This window comes from Arvicanthis niloticus, chromosome 17 (genome assembly GCF_011762505.2).
Source record: "Arvicanthis niloticus isolate mArvNil1 chromosome 17, mArvNil1.pat.X, whole genome shotgun sequence".
Classification (NCBI taxonomy): domain Eukaryota; kingdom Metazoa; phylum Chordata; class Mammalia; order Rodentia; family Muridae; genus Arvicanthis; species Arvicanthis niloticus.
Genome location: NC_047674.1, coordinates 41,836,491 through 41,859,005, shown reverse-complemented (window position 1 = coordinate 41,859,005; position 22,515 = coordinate 41,836,491). Strand labels below are relative to the sequence as shown.

Here is a 22,515-nt window from a genome sequence, read left to right as displayed (position 1 = left end):
CACTGAACAACTATAGGAGGACTGGAGCCATTACAAGGTCCCCTTTAATTACTGGAGGTCAGGCCTCTATCCCCGCCTTGGCAAGATTAGAATTGCCACAGCCCTTCTATACTTGGAGAAGGGAGGAGATGTCAGGGGCAGCCCTGCTTATACACTGAAGGCCTGAAATCAGCCATAAGCCTAGAATCAGCAATAGGCCTGACTTACATGCCTGCTAACACAAAGTCTTGGGTCTCTATGGAAAAAACACCGAAACAGTGGGCTATAAACTATTGTAAACAGGCAGCTTTTGTTGAAATCTACCAGCCTGAGTAGTCATAGACCTGGTAAATAGGCAGCCTTTGGCAGATAGTACCAACTTAGATAAGGACAAGTGAATCATAGACAGAGTCTAGTGACCTGTCCCCTGAACCTTCACCCAGCTGATACCCTGTTCTGAAAGATATCTGTACTCCCCCTGAACACCTATGCTCCTGTGTCATCCCCTTCCCCACATCTTGCATTTTTGTGTTTATAACCCCCATGTTAAAAAGTAAAAATTACGATTTGATAAAACACACACACACACACACACACACACACACACACACACACACACACACACAGTGTACCCCTGGTTCTGCTGACTTAGCTCCTGACAATCTATTTTCTTGTTCTCAGAACTACTTTGAATTATAAAACGTTATTGTGGTTTTTGTGCTGGGTAAAATGATTTTTATTGATCTCGTTTTAAACTTCAAAGTTTGTAGTGAGTTAAAATGTCCTTTAACATAATTATAGCTCATATTTATTTTCGTATTGTAAAATGCTAGTTGATCTGTTGAACATTTTAAAAAACTGGATTCCTTTTTGAGAATTTCATATATGAACACTGTATTTGCATAATTTTCCCCTTTCTCTCATTCCCCCCACTTTTCCCAACCGCCCATACTTTTTAAATACATCTTATTATTTAATTATTGTTTATATATGTATACATGTATAAGTATATATGTTTATACAAATATTGATAAATAAAGTGTTTTGAAAAAAAAATGTTTCTCCCTGCCACGCAATTTCTTCAAATGACAAATTATCGTAGTAATTCAAAGGTAATTTGTAGAGCTAACTTGTAGCTACAGTGCTCAGCTGGTTAAGGTGCTTGGTGCAGCCCTGAATGCTTGAGTTCAATCCTGGGGATCCACATGGTAGAAAGCGAGAGCTGATTCCTACAAATTTTATTCCAGCCTCTACACATGCTGTTGCACACATGTCAACACGCATAGGTGCTCATGTGAACACACACACCAAGAAGTAAATGGTTCGAAACACGCCTACTACCTTACATGCCTAGACAGAAACATTCACTATCCTAGTTTTCTTTTCTCCTTAACCTATGAAATGGTTTTACAAGTACTTTGTTTTGGGAGTTTTTTAAACAATAATTTTAGTAAAACACAATTATTTTAAAGAATTACTTCTAGCTGTAAATGAACTAGCTTTAAGCTACACCAGGAAACAGTCATTTAGCGTCAGCTAATTACGTCTTCCAAACCCTACCCTAATGCTCTATAATTGAAAACAATAGTTTCTGAGCATCTAAATGAATTCTAAAGGCCTGTATTCTTAATTGCCTTCCCTCCGTTTTTCAGCGCCCCTTAGTCATTTAAACTGTTTTTTGGCTCTGCTTTCTAATGAGGCAGAAAATTAAAGACTCTAGAAGAGGTGTACATAAACAATTCATAGTCCACCTGTCTGGGCAAAACGAGAGCCAGCAGTCTGACAGACGAGACTGAGACTGACAGATGACTTGGTTTCTGGGAGAACAATCTCATAACAATGCAGACATGAATATTAATAGAAGAATTAAGAGACATTCAGGTGTCACCCCGCTCTCACCTGCCTACTGTTTCACAAATAAAATTTGTAACTTTGTTTCTCAAAGAAAAACAATCTTTTCTCTTGATGCCCATTCACGTTTAATTGCCCACTATCTTAGTATAATGTCATCTTCTTTTCTTCTGATTTTCCATTATGGAGCCGTTGGTTATATGATGGATTTCTCAAGGGAAGAACTCATTCTTTAATAATATTGCTATCTCTTAGCCTTAAGGTTAAAATAAAATTCATTTGCAGGGTATATAATCTATTTTAGAAATCACCTTGTTGGATAATTTTCCATGGCTTTTCTACATGTTTTTTAAACACAAATACTAAAATTATATGCAGTTTGTCTCCTATGGGGCAATGTAACAGTAAGCTTTTGTGAGATCTGAATTATTCCCCAGGTTTGTTTTAATTTTTAATAACATTATGGACTCATTTACTTTGTAGTTCATAATGCTATATTCATCTCACAGTTTCTGTAAGCATGTTGCTTTGAAGTGTTATGGGTAAAGATAGTAGATTGAACCCACACATCTGCTTTAATTCTCTTGCGGATGCTTGAAAAACAACCAGGACAAGTATAAATTCCTAAACCTCATGAATGAGGGGACCCTGAGAGAAGAAAGTAGCAACAACATTTTGGAAGCTGAGGGTCAGATAGCTGAGGGGAGTTTGTCTTTCTCTAAACAGCTAGGCAGTGACTCTTCCCCAGTCCTGCAACCAAAGGCTCCCTTTCTGAAAAGGGGAGGGGAAAACGAGATAATTATATTTTAATTAAAATGTAAAATGAATAAATAAAGGGGAGAAAGACAATCTCTGCATTGACAGCCCCAGACTTCAGTGAGACTCTGGCTTTAATACTGAAAATAATACATACATACATACATACATACATACATACATACATACATACATACAGTATACCCCACAGAGAGACTGTTGAAATGGAAAGCCCTTTATTTAGAATGCCCGGCTAGCTACCCTATGGGAAAACCACAGTTGGCAAGTCCTATATTCAGTAGGCTTCAGAACCTATCCTTCTGTATGAACAGACAACCACAGGTCACTGGAGACAGAGGGAGTCCTGTAAGCCATGTGACTGATACTGTGTGAGTCCCAGACAAACAGAAGCAGCAAATGGAAAACACAGACTATGTTGTGGACAATATTTACTGTATCTCCCAGGATGTGTATCTATTGGATGCCATGTATATGCACAAATATACACATACTTAGCTATAGAAAGACATGTTATCCTGAAATAGAACAGGACAATATAGTATATTCATTCATATACATGTATAATATATGTAAAAATGGAGAAAACACAGGTTTCCTGAACACTGGAAATCCAAAAGCAGAAGTAACTCAACATTCCTGTTCTCCCTCAGATGCATGTCTGGCTTTGGGGGTTTAAAGAATGGAAAGAGTCTTGATAGTTTGTATATACTACTTCATAATTTTTATTCCATATAGATACAAATGCTCAAGTATTATAAGGTAAGGTCATAGCAAAACTTATGCTTCTTTGATATGGTAAGCCCTGATTTATGTGGATAGTATTATTGTCAACGGCTATGTCCTCATAAAAACAAAAGATGCTAAGCTAAGTCTTATGGGTAGCATATGTTTCTGCTCATCGTGGTTACCTTGCTTGCAAAAATGTCATATTGGGCAAAGTGGGAATTTGACCTAACTTTAGAGTGAATGCTTTTGTATTGTGATCTAACTGGAACCTAGCTTTGAGATCATGGGGAATTGCCTCCTTCCATCTGTTAGGCTGGAAAGGTGCATTTAGCTTGCTGAAGGACGGGGTAGTGGTCTGGAGGATAGCCCAAGGTGATAGGTTTGTGAGGGTCACCTTGGAAGTTCAAAGGGGACTGATAAATCCCTGGAAGAGAACTTAAAACATGGATGCTGGTGTAGGGTTTCACAAGCAGAGCCACCTGAACACCTGGGACAGTGACTAACACATGCAGTGGGTTCTTCTGAGGACCCACTTGGGCTCCTGCTGGTGAGGAAGGACCCCTCCTGAGGCTGTGGATGTGCAGAAGAGTGTGGAGAGACAGCAGGGATGCTTACTGATACCTTCTCTAATGAAACCCAAGAAACAGGCTGTAGACGGATGTGACTGAACCCAAGCACTTAACTGTACTGTGCTATTCTGCTGAAACTCCTTTAAAATGTGACAATTAATCTCTCCATTTACAGAGAAGCCTTTGTGGAAGAGGGAACTGACCTCGCAACAGTACGATCTGTGAAAATGGAGCACCACTTTTTTTATTCTTGGAAAAGGGTGTTCAGAAGCCATGGAAGCGTGATTTCTGAGTGGAAAAAAATATCAAATGGACTGAATGAAAATGATTTGAGGGCAAATTAGTTTGAGTGTTAAATAACTACACTGTAGGTTTCAGGTATGTTGTGTGCAGGAGTAGACAGATCTGGTGTCAGGACAGCTACTAGGAAAGGGGACATCACACATGGAATTGGAGTTTAGAAGTTTTCAAGCGAAAGATTTCCATTGGGTCCCTAGAAAAGTATCTTGTGGCTTTGGAGGTAGGCAAGCTAGAGGGTAGACTGTCTTGCCATTCACTGGGACCCTGGGTGAGAGGCATCAGAAAAGATGGGAGTGAAGCCAGAGGAGACATGGGGATGATTGGTTCCATAGCTGTCAGCTTCCCAGCCAGGGCAACTCAGTGGTAGGGCAGAAATCCAAAGGGGAAGGACGCAGGCTTAGAGGTTATGCCTCTTAGAAGTATGAGTTAAGTGAGTTAGCCAGAACCAATTCTCCGAGACCCACAGCTGTTCATGAGAGTAGCTGCAGAGTAGCTAGCTGGAGCAGTCTAGAGTCTTCTTTGAGGGTTAGTAACTTGGTGCTTTCCCTGGCTGAGGACCCAGAAAAGGATGCCATGGGTCACACCTTACAGTATGCACTGGACCTTGAAAATTGTCAACTGATGTATCTCAACATGTTATATTTCTTTCTCTGATAACACATAGTTATAGTTTCTGACATCCTTTTTTTAATATAATTGATTCTCATTTTGAAATTATGTGTATAGGTGGGTGGTGGCCAGTGTGAGAGTAGGTAGGTACCCTTGGAGTCAGGAAAAGAGAATCTGATCCTCTGAGGCTGGAATTAAGGATGCTTTTGAGAGGCTGGATGTGGGGCTTGAGGACCAAACTTATATTCTTAACCACTGGGTCATCTCTCCAGCCCAGTTTCTGTGATTACCAATTAAACTCCAGATGCTGGCCTAACTACTGAATTATTATTTTTTTCTTGAGACAGGGTTGCTCTGTGTGGCCTTGGCTGTCCTGGAACTCACTCTGTAGACCAGGCTGGCTTTAAACTCACAGTGATCTGCCTGCTTCTGCCTCCAAAGTGCTGGGATTAAAGGCTTGTGCCACCATTGCCTGGCTATTTCTGAACTTCTAAATATGGCAATAACAAGAATCTTTCAGAAATGGCATTCAGGACATCATTCCTGAGATAAAGGGTTATTACTGACAGTGGCACCTGTAAATATTAAAAGTGAGAAGAGGACTTTAGATTGCAATGCAAAACCGATATGAATTGCGTGCTCTTTCTCTTTGTGTGGTTATAGGCATCTAAAGATATACATGCTGTGTGAGACCTTGGAGGTCCTGTGTCCAGTGCTGGCTTTGTGACAATGACACCTAAATAGTTACATGGACCTCCATCCTTAGAATGGCCCCATCCTCAGCTTGATGCTTTACTGGTGCTTTCTTAAAATTTTAAAATATGTTTTTGAACATTTTCAGTTTGCGCCAAGACCTGAGAACTTCGCAGCTGTCTGTATTCCGTACTCCTCTGGGAGTCTGAGAAGTGCTGGATGCTGAGAAGTGTCCTCCGTAAGGGAAATGAATGTTTTGGTGGGAAAAATTAGCATCTACTCCATGGTGCTTGATTCAAGGGCCATAAGACCAAAAGCAAAGCGGACTTTGCAAATTTCAGTGTAATGTTAAAGCCACAAAGAATACTGGCAGCCAAAAATGAGCTGAAAGACTCGAGGTAGAATCAGGATATTTTGTGTCAGCAGCCTGTTTTTGGCTGATGGTGCTTATCAGCAAAAGAGGTCGGAGCCATGAGACCCAGTGCAGGTTGTTTGGCTGGTAACTCCCACTCTGTTCTCTAACAGAGAGCTACCAGCTCTGAAGCACTGGAGAAGTAAGAAAAGAAGTGAGCATGGTTATACCCCAAAACGCATTATTGGAGATCTGGATTTCAGGTGGGAAACCTGAAAAATGTATGTGAGAACCATTCCTAGCTTGTGGGCCACATAAAAGCCTGCCCGTAGCAGAGAGAACCGGCTGGTAGTTTTTGTTTGCTGGTCCTGATCTAGATCAAAACACACTGCAACCGGTGTCAGTTAAAATCCTCACCGATCAATTCGGAATCTCCCCAGGGTAGCAGTGATGGGAGAGCTGGACGTACTTTCTCCATAGAGAAGTTAAGGTGGAATCCAATGGGTGTTGAAATACTTGAAAGGCAGTTACATAAACAGAAGGTACTTGTACTTGTACTTGTCTTATGGACAAGCGGTGAGGAAAGATGGTTTAAAGAAAAAATTTAACTGTCAACAGGAGTTGCCTCTCCAGGAAATGGACTATTTGCTAAGATTGCTGTTACAGTTCAAGAATTCCTGAGGGGATTCCCCACAGGGGGATGGGAAATGGGAACTCATGAAAAATTCAGAAGTATTATAAAGCAAACCTAACCTTCAAAAATCCTTAGGACCTCTTGATTAATGTACTTTTTTATTTCTTCGAATGAAACAGCATCAGCCTAAAGGAGGAAAAAGAATGTCTGTTAAAATAGAGCAGGGCACAAAAGTAGATAAGGAACAGAAATGCTGGGTTTGGCATACTTTTGTGGATATATGTTTGTCAAGCAAAATGCTTCTGGCAGTGCATTATTTTGGGCAATAAATATCTTTTTAGATCAAATGCTAGGATAAGCAGAAGTTCATAGCTACTTTACAAGCTGTGGATTGGGATAATAACCAGTGATGCTAACATTTCTCCTATGGGTGGAGAAACGTGGCTATAGACAACTAGGAGATAATGGTTTCTGTTACTTTATTACATACAGTTAAAAGGCCTAAACAATGCCATGCTGTTACTAAGCGATCACAATTAAACATCCACTCCTGGATACTGTTAGAGACTATAGCAAGTGACATCATGTGTCTCCAAAGGAAGAAAACCCAAAACAGAATGGTGGATCGTAGGATTATAGTATAAAATGATTTTCTCATGTTTGCCTGTCTCATGCTACTGTAACATAGATATTAACAAAAATATAATAACCATTTTTTTAGTAGAGAATGCCTGACATACCTAGTAACCATAAGTAGGTAAGTAGTGTTGGCTGAATGGTTAACCCATTGATAAAAAAAAAACAAACAAAACCCATCATTCATAATAGCCATGCTTAATTTTCATTACGATTCTTTGTATTTGTATTTATTTTCTGAGGCTCCATGTATGGCAGTGAAGACAACACAGAGCCCACTAGAAGTTGTAAGGCAGAGACCCCCCTCTACTGCCAATCACACCCTTTGAGAAATGCATAACAAAGCCTAGTGGGATGTGACCAGGCGAGGGACTAGATAGGAAATCTTCATGCAATGTGACTTTCAGCCATGGCCCCCTGTTATTCCCATAAATCAGGCAGTTGTCCTTAATCTTGAAAAGTCCCTGTCTTGGTGAGTTTCCCATCATTCCTCTCTACAGATTCCTTCATCCTGTTGGCATGTATATGGGATGATGATATGGTGTGCTTGTCCACTCACAACAAACAATTCATTTAGAATGCATAAAAGAAAAAGGCCATTCGATGTGCTCATAAGGTGCTGGTTTCTATTGGTCAGAGCTATTATGTTGTTTCCAATGTGCATGGGGAAAATAAACTTGGAAGATAATGGTACTGTGAGGGAAGTGGATGCAGGCCCCACCCCTAATACAGTTGATACCTGCTGGCAAAGCGAAGAATAAATTCTCTCTAATGGTGTGTCATGAAAAAAAAAAAAAAAAAAAAAAAAACCCACACTTAAGGACAGGCCCCATGTCTAGGAGTAGTTGTCTAATACAAAATGCACTCAATAGTATTTTTGTGGATTTCTTATTTTGTTTTGCTCTCTTTGGTCATCTTTTTGTCTTCTTGTATTGTGTTGTTTTGTTTTTTGATGGTTTGTTTTGATTTTTGTTTTTGTGGAATTTTGTTTCTTGATGTTTTTGGTTTTGTTTCTTATTTGTATTTATTTTACTTTGAGAGAGGTGGGGGCACATAAAATTGGGAAGGATGGGAAGACATGATAATATATATTGTATACATTTTTAAATAAAAAAATGAACTTGAATGACCATCTGATAGTACAAGCAGACACTCGAGTTTTGTAGGTTCTTTGTAGGCACGGTTTAGCAATGTGGTAAAAATAAAGACACAGAAAGAGAGAGGGAACACCCTGCTTTTAATTGGTCTGAGGGGAGAGAGAGTCTTTAACTCTCCTCCTTGAGCCAGGATCCTCCTGTCCTCCTCAGCTGAATGGCCCCATATCAGTCTTCCTGAAATATCAGTGAGATGAGGACAACTGTGATCATACTCTTGCTCTAATTCCTACTTGAGGGCAGATTTACTCAAGTGGCCAACTGAATAGAGTCCCGGTGTGAAATAGAAGTGTATGTTTGTATGAGGAGCAACTACAGACTGTATTGTAAAAGCATGGTTTGGGGCATGCGTGGGGGTGCACATCTGTAATCCCAGCACTTGGGAGGCCGAGGCCAAAGGATCCTGGGTTTTCTATACCACCGGATCCTGCCTCAAATACCACCCCTTCCCAAGTCACACTAAACAAACCCAAACCCATGCATCAAATCAAAACACAATGATTTTTAGAATCAGCCAGATCTGGGTTTGTCCCTCTTAATAATTCTTTGATCTTGATCAAGGCACTCTGCTCCTGCATTTAGAAACCTGTGAAGAAAAGGGACCCATTCTTTCAGGTCGGTTGTGAAGATCTAAGTAATGGAGGTGTCAACAGAGAACCTGGCACATACTTTCAAATAATGGTGCAGACCAGCTTACTTTATATATTTCAAATGATTATCATTTATTTCACTATAAAAAATAATCCTTGGTTAATACAAGCCAGGGGCTCCACTTACCGGAGTGCCAGGGATGCCTGGAGAGCCTGGTGGGCCTTGGTGGCCAGGTGATCCTATGGAGCCCTTGCTTCCTGGAGGTCCCACAGGGCCTATAGCCCCCTTCATGCCCATAAGACCTGGCTTTCCACGTTCACCTTGTGGACCTCTGTCTCCTGGAATTCCCTGATCACCCTGTTAGGGGAGAGAAGGAATCATGTTTTCTAGCAATGCCGCAGCTGTAGTGAAGAGCAAAAGTCCAGGGTCCATACTGGCATTCATTTACTGTGAACCCTTGGATTATATTCTTTCATTCTGTACTCCAGCTTGTACAATTAGCACGTGGAAATATTAATAGTATCTTTTAGCTAGGGGAATATTGAGAAATTAATAACCCAACTAAAATGCTTCAAACAACGTCAGACCCCTTGGAATGTCTCAGCATATAGATCCTAGTGACAATGAGAGTTGTCTTCATTCAGTCTAGAATGTTGTCACTTTTGGAAGTCAGCACCCATTGGCACTTCAGGTCTGGGCCTCTTCTGTAGTGATAAAAGGAGATGGCCAACAGGAGTATGTCGCTGAGATTTTTCACCTGGAAAAACTCAAAACCCGTTCTGAATCATATGGTTATCTCTCTGCATTTTCATTGGGCATGTAGAGGTCCTTTGGAGTTTCTTCTATAGTCATGCTTTACATGGGTTTGCACATAGATTCAGTGAAGAAAAACATATACCAGTCAAGAAAGCAAGAGGAGAGAGCTTAAACAAAGTCTCTAAGTGACTGGGATGGGTGAAGGGTGGGCTGTCTCTGAGACGACTTGTTCAAGAGCATATATGAACTGTAAGAACCTGTGAGACCTAGCAACATGATGCTAGACATGTCTAAATATAAGAGCAGGGTTTGTCGTATTGCCTTTCTTCCAGGCATGTGGAACACACACTGTGTGTGCCCAAGGGAAGGAGTGTGACACCACAGCACATGGTTCAGCCACATGTTTTCAGTGTTCAACTGTATGACTCGGGAAGTGAGGTCTCAGCTGAGTGTGATGGGCTGGTGCTAGAGGCTGTCTGGAATTTACCATAATATTCCCTTAACTGAAATGGTCTGCAAAAGACCTGCCTGTATTTGTTCTGACTTAACAAAATAGTGAAAGTAAGTGAACAATCACAGGTATTAATATAATCGTAAGTAAGGTGTAGAAGGCGACACAGAAGCCATGTAGAAAGAAAACAGATGATCAGAGTACCAATGCTATCTTATCAGTATACAGACAGCTCATGCCTAGAGAAACACCCACACTTATTAGCACACCTGGAGCTATGGTCTATAGTCTGTGATCATGGTGAAACCTTAACATTATGTGTCTGGGGCCTGGTGAGATAGTTGAGCCAGTACCCATCACCCATTGTCTTTTCAGGCTTGAAATTGCACATATCACCTGTCATTATAGTGATGATTTAACCCACACAGGCTACATGATAGAGGGAGTGAATTGACAGCATAGGTTGTTCTCTGACCTCCACAAGCATTCTGTGGTGTGCACATACATGCACACACACACACACACACACACACTTAAAAAAGGATGTTTTTAAAAAACTGGAGAGGAAAATAACTCTTTAGAAAAGGGGGACTTGGGAAGATGTATGCAGTCACTGAAGATTGCCAATAGAACAGATGTTTACAAAATACTGTCAATCCAACTTCAAAATAATATATATTTGATATTGATTATAGGTAAGAGTGGAAGAGTGAAATGTGCCTGAAGTATAAAGTGTTTATACCTGTGTAAAGATGCCTGGAAATAGATGTATGTCATCTTGTTTTTTATACTTCATTCCATTACCATGAATTTCTTGTGTAACAATAAAAAATTGTAAATTAGACACTGATACACAAACACATCTGTGACCACATACATAAGAGTGTCCCTAAGTAGGCTTATGCCAAGTAACATGTCTTGACTAACTGCTTTCAGGGACTCGAGTCCTACTAGGAAATTAAGATTCATTACAGAAGATGCTAGTAAGTTTTAGTGACAGCACCAGTATCATGTAGAGTTGCAGTGAAACTGCAGATTCCACTCCAGTCAGTGGAGTGAAGTGTGTATCAGTGGTTCTCAGCCTGGGCAGTTTTGACCCCGAGAAGGCATTTAGTGATGTCGAAAGATGCTTCGAATAGCAACAGTTGGAGAGACAATGGTGCTACGGTATCAAGTGCCTCTTGAACAACAAGACAACATACCAGCAAGGCCTCTTGAACTTACAAGACAGCCAAACATCACAAAATGTAACCGCCTCTAAGTGTCCATATCACTGTGGGTGAGAAATCCCTTAGTTGGCAAAAAAATTTGGGTGGTGGTTATAGCTGGCAAGTGTGTCTCAAGAAATGTAGTAAAACACTTTCCAAACTAGAATAAAAGTTTAGACTTGGGTCTGCACAATGAACAGGCACACCTGTGGCATGATCTGCTTACAGGTCACATTCTATGCCCTAGTGTTTTATGTACATGCTAACCACTTCATGTTTGGGGAATTAAAGTTGTCTACATGCTTTGTGTGTGGTCAAGCGCTTGAACAGTTGTATCAGAGAGGAACAGTTGTATCAGAGAGATGTGAATGGTAACCGTAGTAGTGATATACATACGCGTTCTCCTTTGGGGCCTCTGTCTCCAGGTTTACCCATGATGCCCTGGAAAACAGATATCAACACTAAAAAACCACTGCTTGCCAAGATCATTAGTCTGACTGACTTAAATGGTAGAACATTGAAGATACCCTTACAAATTAGAAAATTTAAGAATTTATACTATGTAAGTTGTTTTTTCCATACCTGAGCACCTGGTAATCCATCTTTTCCATTTATGCCCTAAAACGACAAAAAGAATATTTCTATTCCTTATCTGCATACTGTCATAGTTAAACAGGCAAAAAAAAAAATCACATTACGTATTTCTTCTGATCTTGCTGTAAATTTGCATGGCAAAATAAACTACATAGTCAGTGTAGTCATGTGCCCCCAAGTTCAAACTCTGCCATTTCCTAGTTTCAGTGACCAGGTCTGGGAATTGACTTCATCTGAGAAGCATCTTCATCTTCAAGTCCACAGAGAAGAATGTAAAAGTGAGTTTACAACTCAGGAGATTAAGGAAGCTAGTCAAAACTCAGGATGAACAACTCAAAATCTTTAGGAAGTTCCTGAAACTGAGTGTATTCACTATGCTTCTCCTTCCCCCAAGATTATATTGGCAGTAAGAGACATCCTCAGACAAGCTGAGTTGCCTGAAAGAGGACCAGAAGCAACAGAATTTCTAGAAGTGACACTCCATCCTGTTGAGCTGCCTGCAAGTTTTACAGTGAGTTTCGGGGTTCCAGCATTTGTGGGCATTGTCTGTGCTGGAGTGGGTGAGCTTTTGGTGATGGAGCTTCATTTGTACAAGCACCTGTCAGTAGCTTCTCACTTAAACTCCTGTAAGTAATGTCAGTTAAACTCACCAATTCACCAAGTTGCTTTTGCTGGTATCCTTACTTTGCCCTATCATTGATTGCCTATCTCTGTGTGGGGACACTCACTCATGTCTTCCTGGGGATAGTATCAATGTAACAACCTTATAACAAGCTTTAAGCATGGGGATCCTTCTTAGTAAATGCTGTCACTTGTTTAGGGGGGGGGGGATTTTACAACATAGCCCGAGTATGAACTTACTATGGAATAAACTGTCAGCTGGAGAAGAATCATTATTTTTCAGATTAAAAAAAAAAATAGAAAACGAGAGCTAGGAGTCTATAATTGTAGTTTCTGGACTACTAAGCAGTGGCATTTTTTATTAGAAATTTGGAAATTCTGGGACCTTTAAAAGGTATTCTGGAAGTGGCCATAAAGCCAGCCCTGCCAGAGATTTATAAAATGAAGAGAATTGCCCACTAGAGATAGCAGGAAGGATAAGGCTTGGGGTCAAATTAAATACCTAGTGCCAAACTGCAGATGTGGCTTTGAGATGTGATTTGAAGAGAGAGATCAAGGTGAGGGGGTGAGGTTTCCTAGCCAGCAGGCATTGCCTGGACATGCTCTCTGAAAGCCTGAGGGACTTGTCCAGAAGGACACAGCTGCAGACAGCCACCTGTTTTCACTGTTGTAAATCACGCTGACATCTGTTGCAGTTGGTAACCCAACCATAGGCTCGGGACTTCTCTGAAGTACCCTGGGAATTCTGGGAGTGCTTTAACTAAGACTATGTTACCTGAAGTGTATAGTTCAAAGAATTTATTAGCCCTGAGAACACTAGCCATGAAGCTCAAACTGATTAAGGAGAGAACGAGAAACAGCGTGTCAGCTGAATAAAAGATAAATCAAATATAAACCAGAGTTCATGCTTTGAACCTTTAGAATGTACACAATTTGTTTTTTTTAAATTTGTACTTATATTCAATGAAGGGTGATCATTTCCATGCTCCATTTTCCCCACCATCTCTTCCAGAGTCTCTCTTAACATGACCTCCTCCTGACTTTATGCTCTCTTCTTTGGATAACTGACTAAATCCAAGTAGCACTGTGTGTATGTTCACAGGGTTAGGGTGGCAACCTGCCCTCAAACATGAATGGCTCTCCCTTCTTCAGCTGCTCTCAACACCAGCCACTGCGTGGAACTGTTGCTCAAATATGTTTGTTTAATGAAAAAGAGTTACGTATCGTATTATAGCTTGGAAACCCAATCCTTTAACAAGATGGCTCACAAGGGGTCGGGAGGAGGGATTTGTTAAGGGGAGACGACAGACTGGAATGTTACAGTGTTCACTAGTATGGCTTCCTATAGCTAGTACTGCAGGCCTTTCCATACCTCATGTTTCTCAACTAACTCATAAAACACCCAGTGTCATAGATCAGATCCAGAATGTCTGACTCTAAACAGCATACGCCTTTTGTCTCTTGCTTTGTTCTCTCTGAGGAGATGATGGCCAGACCATGCACCCCCTCTGAGCTGTCAGAGAACTACTGAACAAATTTACTTAGTGCCACTTATTTTTAGACCTTTCCTTTCAAATACACCACAGCAAATGACCAAGACCTTCTATTCAAAGGAAATAAGAAGGGCTGGATGGATGGCTTAGAAGTTAAGGGCATGTGTTGCTCTCTCTGAGGACCAAGTTTAGCTCTCACCACCTACCTGGTGGTTCACAAGCCTTTATAACTCTGGATCCCAGGCCCTCTTCTGGCCTCCGTATGCACCAGGCACCCATATGGTGCACACATACACACACACACACACACACACACACACACACACACACACGTATATCTGTGTGTATGTATGTATGTATGTATGTATGTATGTATGTATATATGCAGTCACTCATACACATAAAATAAACAAATCTTAAAGGCTCTGAATAAATTATGTGAGTTGTCAATGGATGAGTGATCAACTAATAGCCTCCTAGTAATTGACATATTTTTCTTCAATAAAGTTGCATAAACAACAACAAAAAAAGATAAAAAGAAAACCCTTAAAACAAAACAAAACAAAACACCCCAGAACTTGGAATCCCTGGCTCCTAGCCCAGCACATCCCCAGCTCACAGGAGGACTTAGATGTATAAACTCTGGGTAGGGATGACTGTCGCAGTGTCACATCAATACTCTGTATCTGTAGCTACAAGTTCTTTTAGGGTCTGGGCATGACACACCCACTACAGTGGTTAGTAGTGACAGTGCTGGGACAAGGCCTGTATACGGCGGAGGAGCCTGCAAAGAAATTTTTCTGCTTTAGTTTATCATGCAGGCCGCTACTTTGGCTAGCTGCTGGTGTTTTCATGTTTTAGGATATGACACGACATTTAATTTTAACTCTAAGTTACTAGAACTAAAAAAATAATGAGTCTACTTGACTTAGAAAATCTCACTTCTCCTCCTCATCGTTGAAGATATAAAAACACCAAGGTAGAGTTCTAGAATATTCCAGAAGGAATCCCCTGCCAGTATCGTCTAATTCAATTTTTAAAACCGATTCCTATTTTCTTCTGAAGCCGCTGGCTCAAATCTTAAGCTTCTAAGGAGGAACGTGAAGAGGCAACACTTAGAACATTTCTTAGAAAACAGTTTCTAGAAGGCAAACAAGTACTTACTGGCTTCCCCTCTGGTCCCTCTGGTCCAGGAAAACCTGTATCTCCAACAGGTCCTCTCTCACCCTATAAACGTGTCCCAAAGGGAAGAAATATATTAGTAAAAATTTCTTTAAACTAGCACCTGAATACTACAGTGGTGTGTCTGCTATTAAAGAGGTGGCAGCTTACCGGCTCCCCTGGAGCTCCTGGAGGGCCTGGGGCACCAGGTTTTCCCTGTAAGAAAATCAAATAGAAATGTTAAGAGCCACACTACTGATGCCACAGACTTCCTGGGGTTTAAAGGGTTACTATATATATTCAGACCAGGACACGACCCAGGGGCTGTGAGATACACACTAGAGAATGCCAACGGGAGTCAGGAATGCTTTTGAACACTGGAAGCCAATGTATCTTCACTACTAGAAATCCTTAGGACTTTTTGCCTGGTAGCTCTTCCTTACTCTAGGGGGTGGGTTGGGGATGGGAGTGCAGTGGTGAGTTTTTGTCAAGTTGACATGAACTAGAGTCATTTAGGAAGAGAGAACCTTGATTGAGGCAATTCCTCCATGAGATTGGAGGGCAATTGTGGGCAAGTCTGTGGAACGTTTCCTTAATTAATGATTGATAAGCCTCTGTATTTGAACACTTGGACCTTAGCTGGTGGCAGTTTGGAGTTCTGGAGATTGTAAACCTTTAGGCTGTGGTTTTGCCAGCAGAAACAATTAGGCTTCTCAGGGGCTGTTCCTGAAGGTCACATCCACTTCTGGTTCCTGCTGGAGCACTCTAATGTTTGATCTACCAACTGTGAACAAGCAACACTGTAAGCTCTTTCTGCCCCTGCCCAGCCCACCTCAGCTGGCATGTCTTTCCTGTTCTGATGGATTGTCGCCTGTGGACTTTGAGCCTTACATGGCTTCTGTCAAATATTTTATCATAGAAGGCTACTAGCACAGTGGTCCAGCAGAGACTGGGAAATGAAGCGCCAAGTGTCAGACCGAGCTGGCAGGGATGCTGCTGGAAGAAGGCCTCCTACTCCATGGGCCTAACTGGGGCTGGGAAACACGGGTGTGGGGTATGGGTGAGTATCAGAGACTTTAAAGGGATAGGCCTTCTTTTCAACATGCTTTAGAATTCTGGTAGGTGATCCCCCTCAGAGAAAGACTTTCTACAGAAAGCCCTCGGTAGCCTTGACCACACTGGAAAGAGACAGAGTGTTCTAGAAAGGGCAGGAGTGGGTTCTGGGGACCTCCTTTGAGTAGGTACGACATGTCCAACTGATTTTTATCTTTGCTTCAACTACAATTATCATCTCGATAGTTTTAGATATTACTAGAATATATCTCTATATCTCTATGTATCTACAATAAAATTTAACATGTCCTCTGTTTTGCAGCCATCATCACTACTTGTAGACTCTCTTAATTGTTTTATTTTCCAAGGACCATGTAAAAGACAAATTTCAAGTCACACAATTGCACATGTGTACGAGGTCCAGTTTTTAACCTTTCCTAATTCTGGAGTTGCCAAGAGCTCCCGAGAGTCGTGAAATCTGATTTTAAAGTGCATTTCTCAGTTGTCAGGTACCCAAATGTAATGTCTTGATATTTCAGCCAATCTTCCATCTCCAGAAACACTTCTGGAATTGCTACTTAAACTATTTTTTGAAATTACTATACACATCTTGATGACTTTACCGGTATCCAGTACTCACTCTTTGAAGTCAGACTTAATTTATGGACATAACAGAATTTCTTAAAGTTATGTGTAAACAAATGCAATAGGAAGATGAATTTCTTTGTGAGCATAAGGGAACAGGTTGAGATGGCGTTCTGAGTACAATTCCAGAAAGAGAGCCCCAAATGCTGTGAGGAGGAGTGGCAGGGATGAGGTCCAGGGCAGGGGTGGGCCCAGGGCAGGGACAAGCCCAGGGTCTGAGATTCAATGTGAAACCCACTCTCATAATCTTCATTTTATAAAAATTCAAAACTGCCTGTGAGAGGAGGTAGTTTTCATTATTTTTGCCTTTACAATTACACACATATTTAGTCTTGGTCTGGACAAATTTGATAAAGAATGTCCTTCTCTGTGAAACATGTACATGGCAGGTAACATTTTATTGTTTATTTGAGCTAGCTCAGTGTAGTAATGGGGAGGGAGTGTGAGCCTCTTTAGGTATGGTGGCCAGATGCTTTAGGTAGTATAAGGTGGTGATAGTGTAGCTGCAGTGGGGTGGGGCTGAGACTAGGACTCTTTCCTGTCTTCACAACACTCCTTCCCATGGTCTCCACTGACTTTCTTGCTACGTGATAACCAGACTTTCCCTGCAGGGTCACCTGGCAAGAGATAAATGGGCCTCTTATTCATAAACCGTGACCACAAATTTTTAATGAGGGCATCATGAATGAAGATCAGAATTATCCCAAGGGCTCAGAGAAATGATTTCAACCTTTCTGGGAGTACTTCCTATTCATTTGCGAAGACCTTGATGAGATAAAAGCATTTGACACCCGAGAGCAACAAAAATGATAAAGAGGACAGAGGCCTGGTTTACGAGGGAACATTAGTGGCAATAAAGCTCTGCTAATAACCCTGGGTGAGGCAAGCACCGGGCAGATTACAGCTGCGTGCGGGAGCCTGATGTGCATGCCCTAGGATGTGAGCTTGGCCTCTGGAAGATGGAGAAATGTTGCAATATGACAGGGATGGAGATACAAGAAGTGAGTTTTCAGAGCTGTGCACACACACTAATGCATAGCCATGGGTAACTGGATTTCCTAAGAAACTTGGGAAGGAAAAACAAGAGACAAAAGAGAAAGGTCAAAATAAAGAACAGACACACCAGGGTTGAAAGAGACACATGCTCTGGGCAGTGGCTGCCCCTAGAGTCACAGTGTACTCCAAGCCTCTGTGACTACTAGCTACAGACTGAGTATGGGCACAGAAACACATACCTGAGAAGCTAAGATGACAGAAACCCAACTCACCGATATGCCTGCTACTCCTGGGGGACCAGCTGGGCCTCGATCTCCCTGTTGGGATGAAGATAGAAATGGCTACTTATAATGATGTCTATCAACTCGTTACTTTTAGAATCATGGCTCAAAGAGTAATTTGACATGCTGTTGTGTATGGAGGGAAAAATTCTTACAAGGCCTTAGCCCTAGATCAAGAGTAACAGCCAAGCCTAAACACACACACACACACACACAGAGAGAGAGAGAGAGAGAGAGAGAGAGAGAGAGAGAGAGAGAGAGAGAGAGAGAGAGAGAGAGAGAAAATTAAATGGCCTTAACAGGATGTCTTCATATACTGACTGTTTATGTAAGTGTGAGTAATGATCAAGAAGATGTTGTGAATTTGAGAGGGGGTGGGGTGGGGCAACAGAGTTGAAGGGAGAGAAAAAGGGGTAGAAATGATACAGTTACAGTACTTATGTGTGTAACTCAAAGAAATTGGATTTGTAAAGCTTTGTTTGGGTATGACAAGTGCAACTGATATTAACATGAACAAAGAAAGCCAGAAGAGCAGAAAACAAGGAAGGCACAATACAACCTATTACATTTTCTCCCTCAGGATAACAAAGCAATTCATAAACCTAATGAAGAACATTATTCATAATAGTCCTTTGACTTATTTTAAAAGGAAACCATACATTCTTATAGCTAAAGCTAGTTAATGATTAAAATTCTACCCATCATAAAAATCATTACTGTGACCTGAAAGATTAATCACATTGAATGTTTTCTAGGAATTCCCCCCTTAACCTCATCCCACTGGATGCAAGGGTTAGAGCAGAAAGACTGAGAATTGAAGATCTCTAGTTCTCCTCTGCTGACTCGTTAGAAAACCCATTTAATTGCTTTGAGAAACAGAATGAGTCAGGTCCTTTTCAAGAGGCAGTGTGGTGTTTTAGATACAGTTGACAATGCCTCATTTGCTGGTGACCACACATGGGATAATACAATGACAATTTTAAAATAAAGATTTATTTATTTATTCATTCATTCATTCATTCATTCATTCATTTAATGTATGTGTGCTCTACCTGCATGTACATCTGCCTGCCAGAAGAGGGCATTAGATCCCATTACTGATGGTTGTAAGCCACCACGTTTTGTTTCACGATGGGATGGCCATGGTGATAACTGGCTGTTTATTTCACAGTACTTAGAGGAGCAGATCTCCAATATTTTTGTCCCAAAGAAGTAACCAATATTGGAAGTATTTTTGTCACGGCAACCCTGATATGATCTCTATACATTGTATATACATATGGCGACTTCATAGTTTATCTCTAAATCATTATGTGTCAACTAAAACTTAAGAAAAAAAACCAATCAGGGAAAGGATATACCCATGTAATTCTCATTTGTTTCAACTTGAATATGCCGTAACTTTTCATCCAGGGGAAATTAGTACATATATGATAAATACCGATGTTCAGAAGACCTCCAGTTTTGAGAATCCTCACAGCCTTGAAACTCTTTTCCGTAATCATCTTACCTCATGTGTTCATCATTACATCTGAGATACTGTCCATATTTACATGCCTCCCAGCATCTTATTCTCAAACATTCCAGCTTTTGGTCACTAACATCTCAAGACCCTTGATTCATTATGGTTCAAAGTTTTCATTATCCTTTACTCCCTTGTATGGTCTGATTCTTTTCTGCCCAGTTAAAATTCTGCAGTCACTTGCTTTCATCTCTCCCTGTTGTTAACATTAATCTCTTCTTCATATATCTGTGCTTAAGGGCTCATTTATTAAAGCCAGGGCATTGTTTAAACCCATTTGCCTACTGTTCTGTATCTTTACTTGAAAGGCTCCACTTGGCTGCAGAAAGGTAAGTAACTGTGAGGACTGGTCTGACTTTGCTCAGCGGCCCTGCCTTCTTCAGACCTCTTTCTTTCCGTTCCTGACTACCCATCATGCTAGTTGCTTAGTCATGAAACTTGGAGTCTTCCTTAACAACACTTTATTCCTTATCCTCATCCAATCAATCAGAAAACCCTGTTTATTCTTTCTTCCAACGGTGTCTATAACCTAGTCATTTCTTACTTTACCTGCCATATCTACTCTGAGTCAACCAACAGTATCCACCTGGAGACAGAAATGGTCTGCACTCTAGTTCTTCAAAGGCACATGTGTTGAAGACTTGCTTGCCAGCCTGTGGTACCATTGGGAGGTGGTGGAATCTTTAGTCTCTAAAGCCTTACAGAATGATGTCAGGTCATTGGAGGGGTGATCTGAGACGATGGCTCTCTCTTGTTTCTTGCTCTTTGCTTTCTGGCTACCACAGGCTCTTGCATATTTCACTTCTTCACGAGACCCCAAAAATGATGGGAACAATTGGAAGAGGAATCCTCCCAAGCCATGAGCAGAAACAACAGTTTTCTCTTTAGAGGCATTTATTACAAAGCTGACAAACACCACCTTCTAGCTGCCTTTGTTTCTGTCCAACTGGTTGGCTGTTTTGTTCTCATCATTGCCTCCTGGTTTCACTTAGAGACAATGATTAAAGTCAATCTTATAAAGTACAATGACAAATAAGCCTCTTTGTTCATGTTTATTTAGCTTCCTGCTTTGAAGCATGAGTTTACTTATTTTCTAACACACCACGAACCAAGATAAATCTACCAATCCCACATCTGCGAGACAACTTTCATCAAACTTAATAGATGCTCTGGTTACTTTATGACATCTAAAGACAAACTAAAGTCACCAGTGAAGAGGATATCTCAGCTGGGGAATGGCTTTCAACAGAATGGCTCAATAGGCCTGTCTGCTGGGCATTTTCTTAGTTAATGATAGACATGAGAGGGCCCAGCCCACTGTGGGTGATGCCCCCACTGGGCAGGTGGTCCTGGGTTGTCTTAAAACATCAGCTGAGCGAGTTAAGGGAAGCAAGAAGCAGAACTCTTCAATGGCTTCTTCTGTTTCTGCTTCCAGGTTTCTGCTTGAGTTCCTGCCCCGATTTCTCTTGATGGTGGAGTGTGATATGGAAGCATAAGCCAAATAAACCCCTTTATTCTCCTAAGTTGCTTCAGGTGAGAATGTTTTGTCACAGCAACAGAAAGCAAGCTAGAAGACCAGATAATGCGGCAGCTTACCTCGAGCTCTCGCATCCCTTGTAGCAAAGGATACAGTTCCTCCAGTCACCACGCTGAGCAGCACTGCTTGGCATGCTGGGTGGTGGAGGGTGCATTTCTATGCTATTCCCACTTCTCAGACCTCATTCATACCCCAGACTTCCATATTCACACACTCACCTTCCTATTACCTCTGGAGGAGGTGGCCTGTTTCAGGATCTTAACATCTGTAGTTTCTGCTCCATGAATTACTTTCTTCAACCTTATGAAGAGGCGGCTAACTCACCTCCTTTAAGTCACTGTATAGCTCTGGCTTTCTTGGATGTCATATGATCACTGTGGGGCCCCCCACCACAAGCATACATAATGCCTTTTAATCCATTCTACTTTTTAAAAAACAGGGTTAATTCATTTATTTAACGAGCATCGGTTTTTGCATGTTTTCAGCAAACATGGTGGATACCCAGAACTGGAGTCACAGATAGTTGGGAGATCCCATGTAGGTGCTGGGGATTGAACCTGGGTCCTCTGAAAAGGTAGCCAGTGCTCTTAACCACTGAGCCATCTCTCTGGACCCAACCCATTCTACTTTAATTTCTTTCTGCGGTATTTCCTGATATCATTGTTTTTATCATGCATATCCAATTAGTTCCTATAGCCTTCCCTAGAAAGTGAGTATAAAAGATTCATTTGTTTCATTTTCTTATACATTCATTTTATATTTAATGAAACAGTTATTGGCGTGATAGGAGGTAAATACACATTTCTGAATACGAGTGAATACATTTTTAACTTCTGTGCTTACCTTTACACCAGGAAATCCTTCTAGTCCTGGCAAGCCCATTGCACCAGGCTCTCCCTGCAAAGAGAAACAACAACCAGAGGTTTATAAGCAATGGTTAAAATCAGGGTCTTTTTGTCCTATTCTCCTCAATACTGATTTGAAACTTGGCAAGGGAATAGTATCTTCTTTTTCCAAATTAGGTGTATGAAAATAGTTTGGGAATTAGAGCTATTCTCCAGGCATGAGTCCATTTTCCAATTAATTGTTTTTATTCTGGTTAAGAATCTAATTGGGCTGAATCCCTCTAGTTTATTAATAACTCAAATTTTAGTAAGAATTAAAATGAAAAGCAGATTTTAATAAAGTTTGCCAATTTGTGAGAAACCTGGGGCGGCTAGCTTATGATACAATAAGATTGAACTCTTGATGAGCGAATGAAGCTGGAGCTCTCAAAGCAGAACATGTAGCATCCTTAACATGATTGTAAAGGCTTAGGAAGACAGC

The 22,515-nt window shown here is 41.0% G+C and overlaps 1 protein-coding gene across 1 annotated transcript in view; it reads right to left on the bottom strand.

Annotated features, from left to right (window-relative positions):
* Positions 1-22,515, bottom strand: part of Col19a1 (collagen type XIX alpha 1 chain) — a 302,656-nt gene that overhangs the window by 14,501 nt on the left and 265,640 nt on the right. Inside the window, exons 41-48 of the mRNA XM_034521315.2 lie at positions 22,033-22,086; positions 18,122-18,166; positions 15,327-15,371; positions 15,159-15,221; positions 11,869-11,904; positions 11,683-11,727; positions 9,058-9,228; positions 6,610-6,676 (exon numbers count right to left, since the gene is read on the bottom strand). Of these exons, the coding sequence (XP_034377206.1) occupies positions 6,610-6,676; positions 9,058-9,228; positions 11,683-11,727; positions 11,869-11,904; positions 15,159-15,221; positions 15,327-15,371; positions 18,122-18,166; positions 22,033-22,086 (526 nt within the window). The remainder of the gene's footprint in view (positions 1-6,609; positions 6,677-9,057; positions 9,229-11,682; positions 11,728-11,868; positions 11,905-15,158; positions 15,222-15,326; positions 15,372-18,121; positions 18,167-22,032; positions 22,087-22,515) is intronic.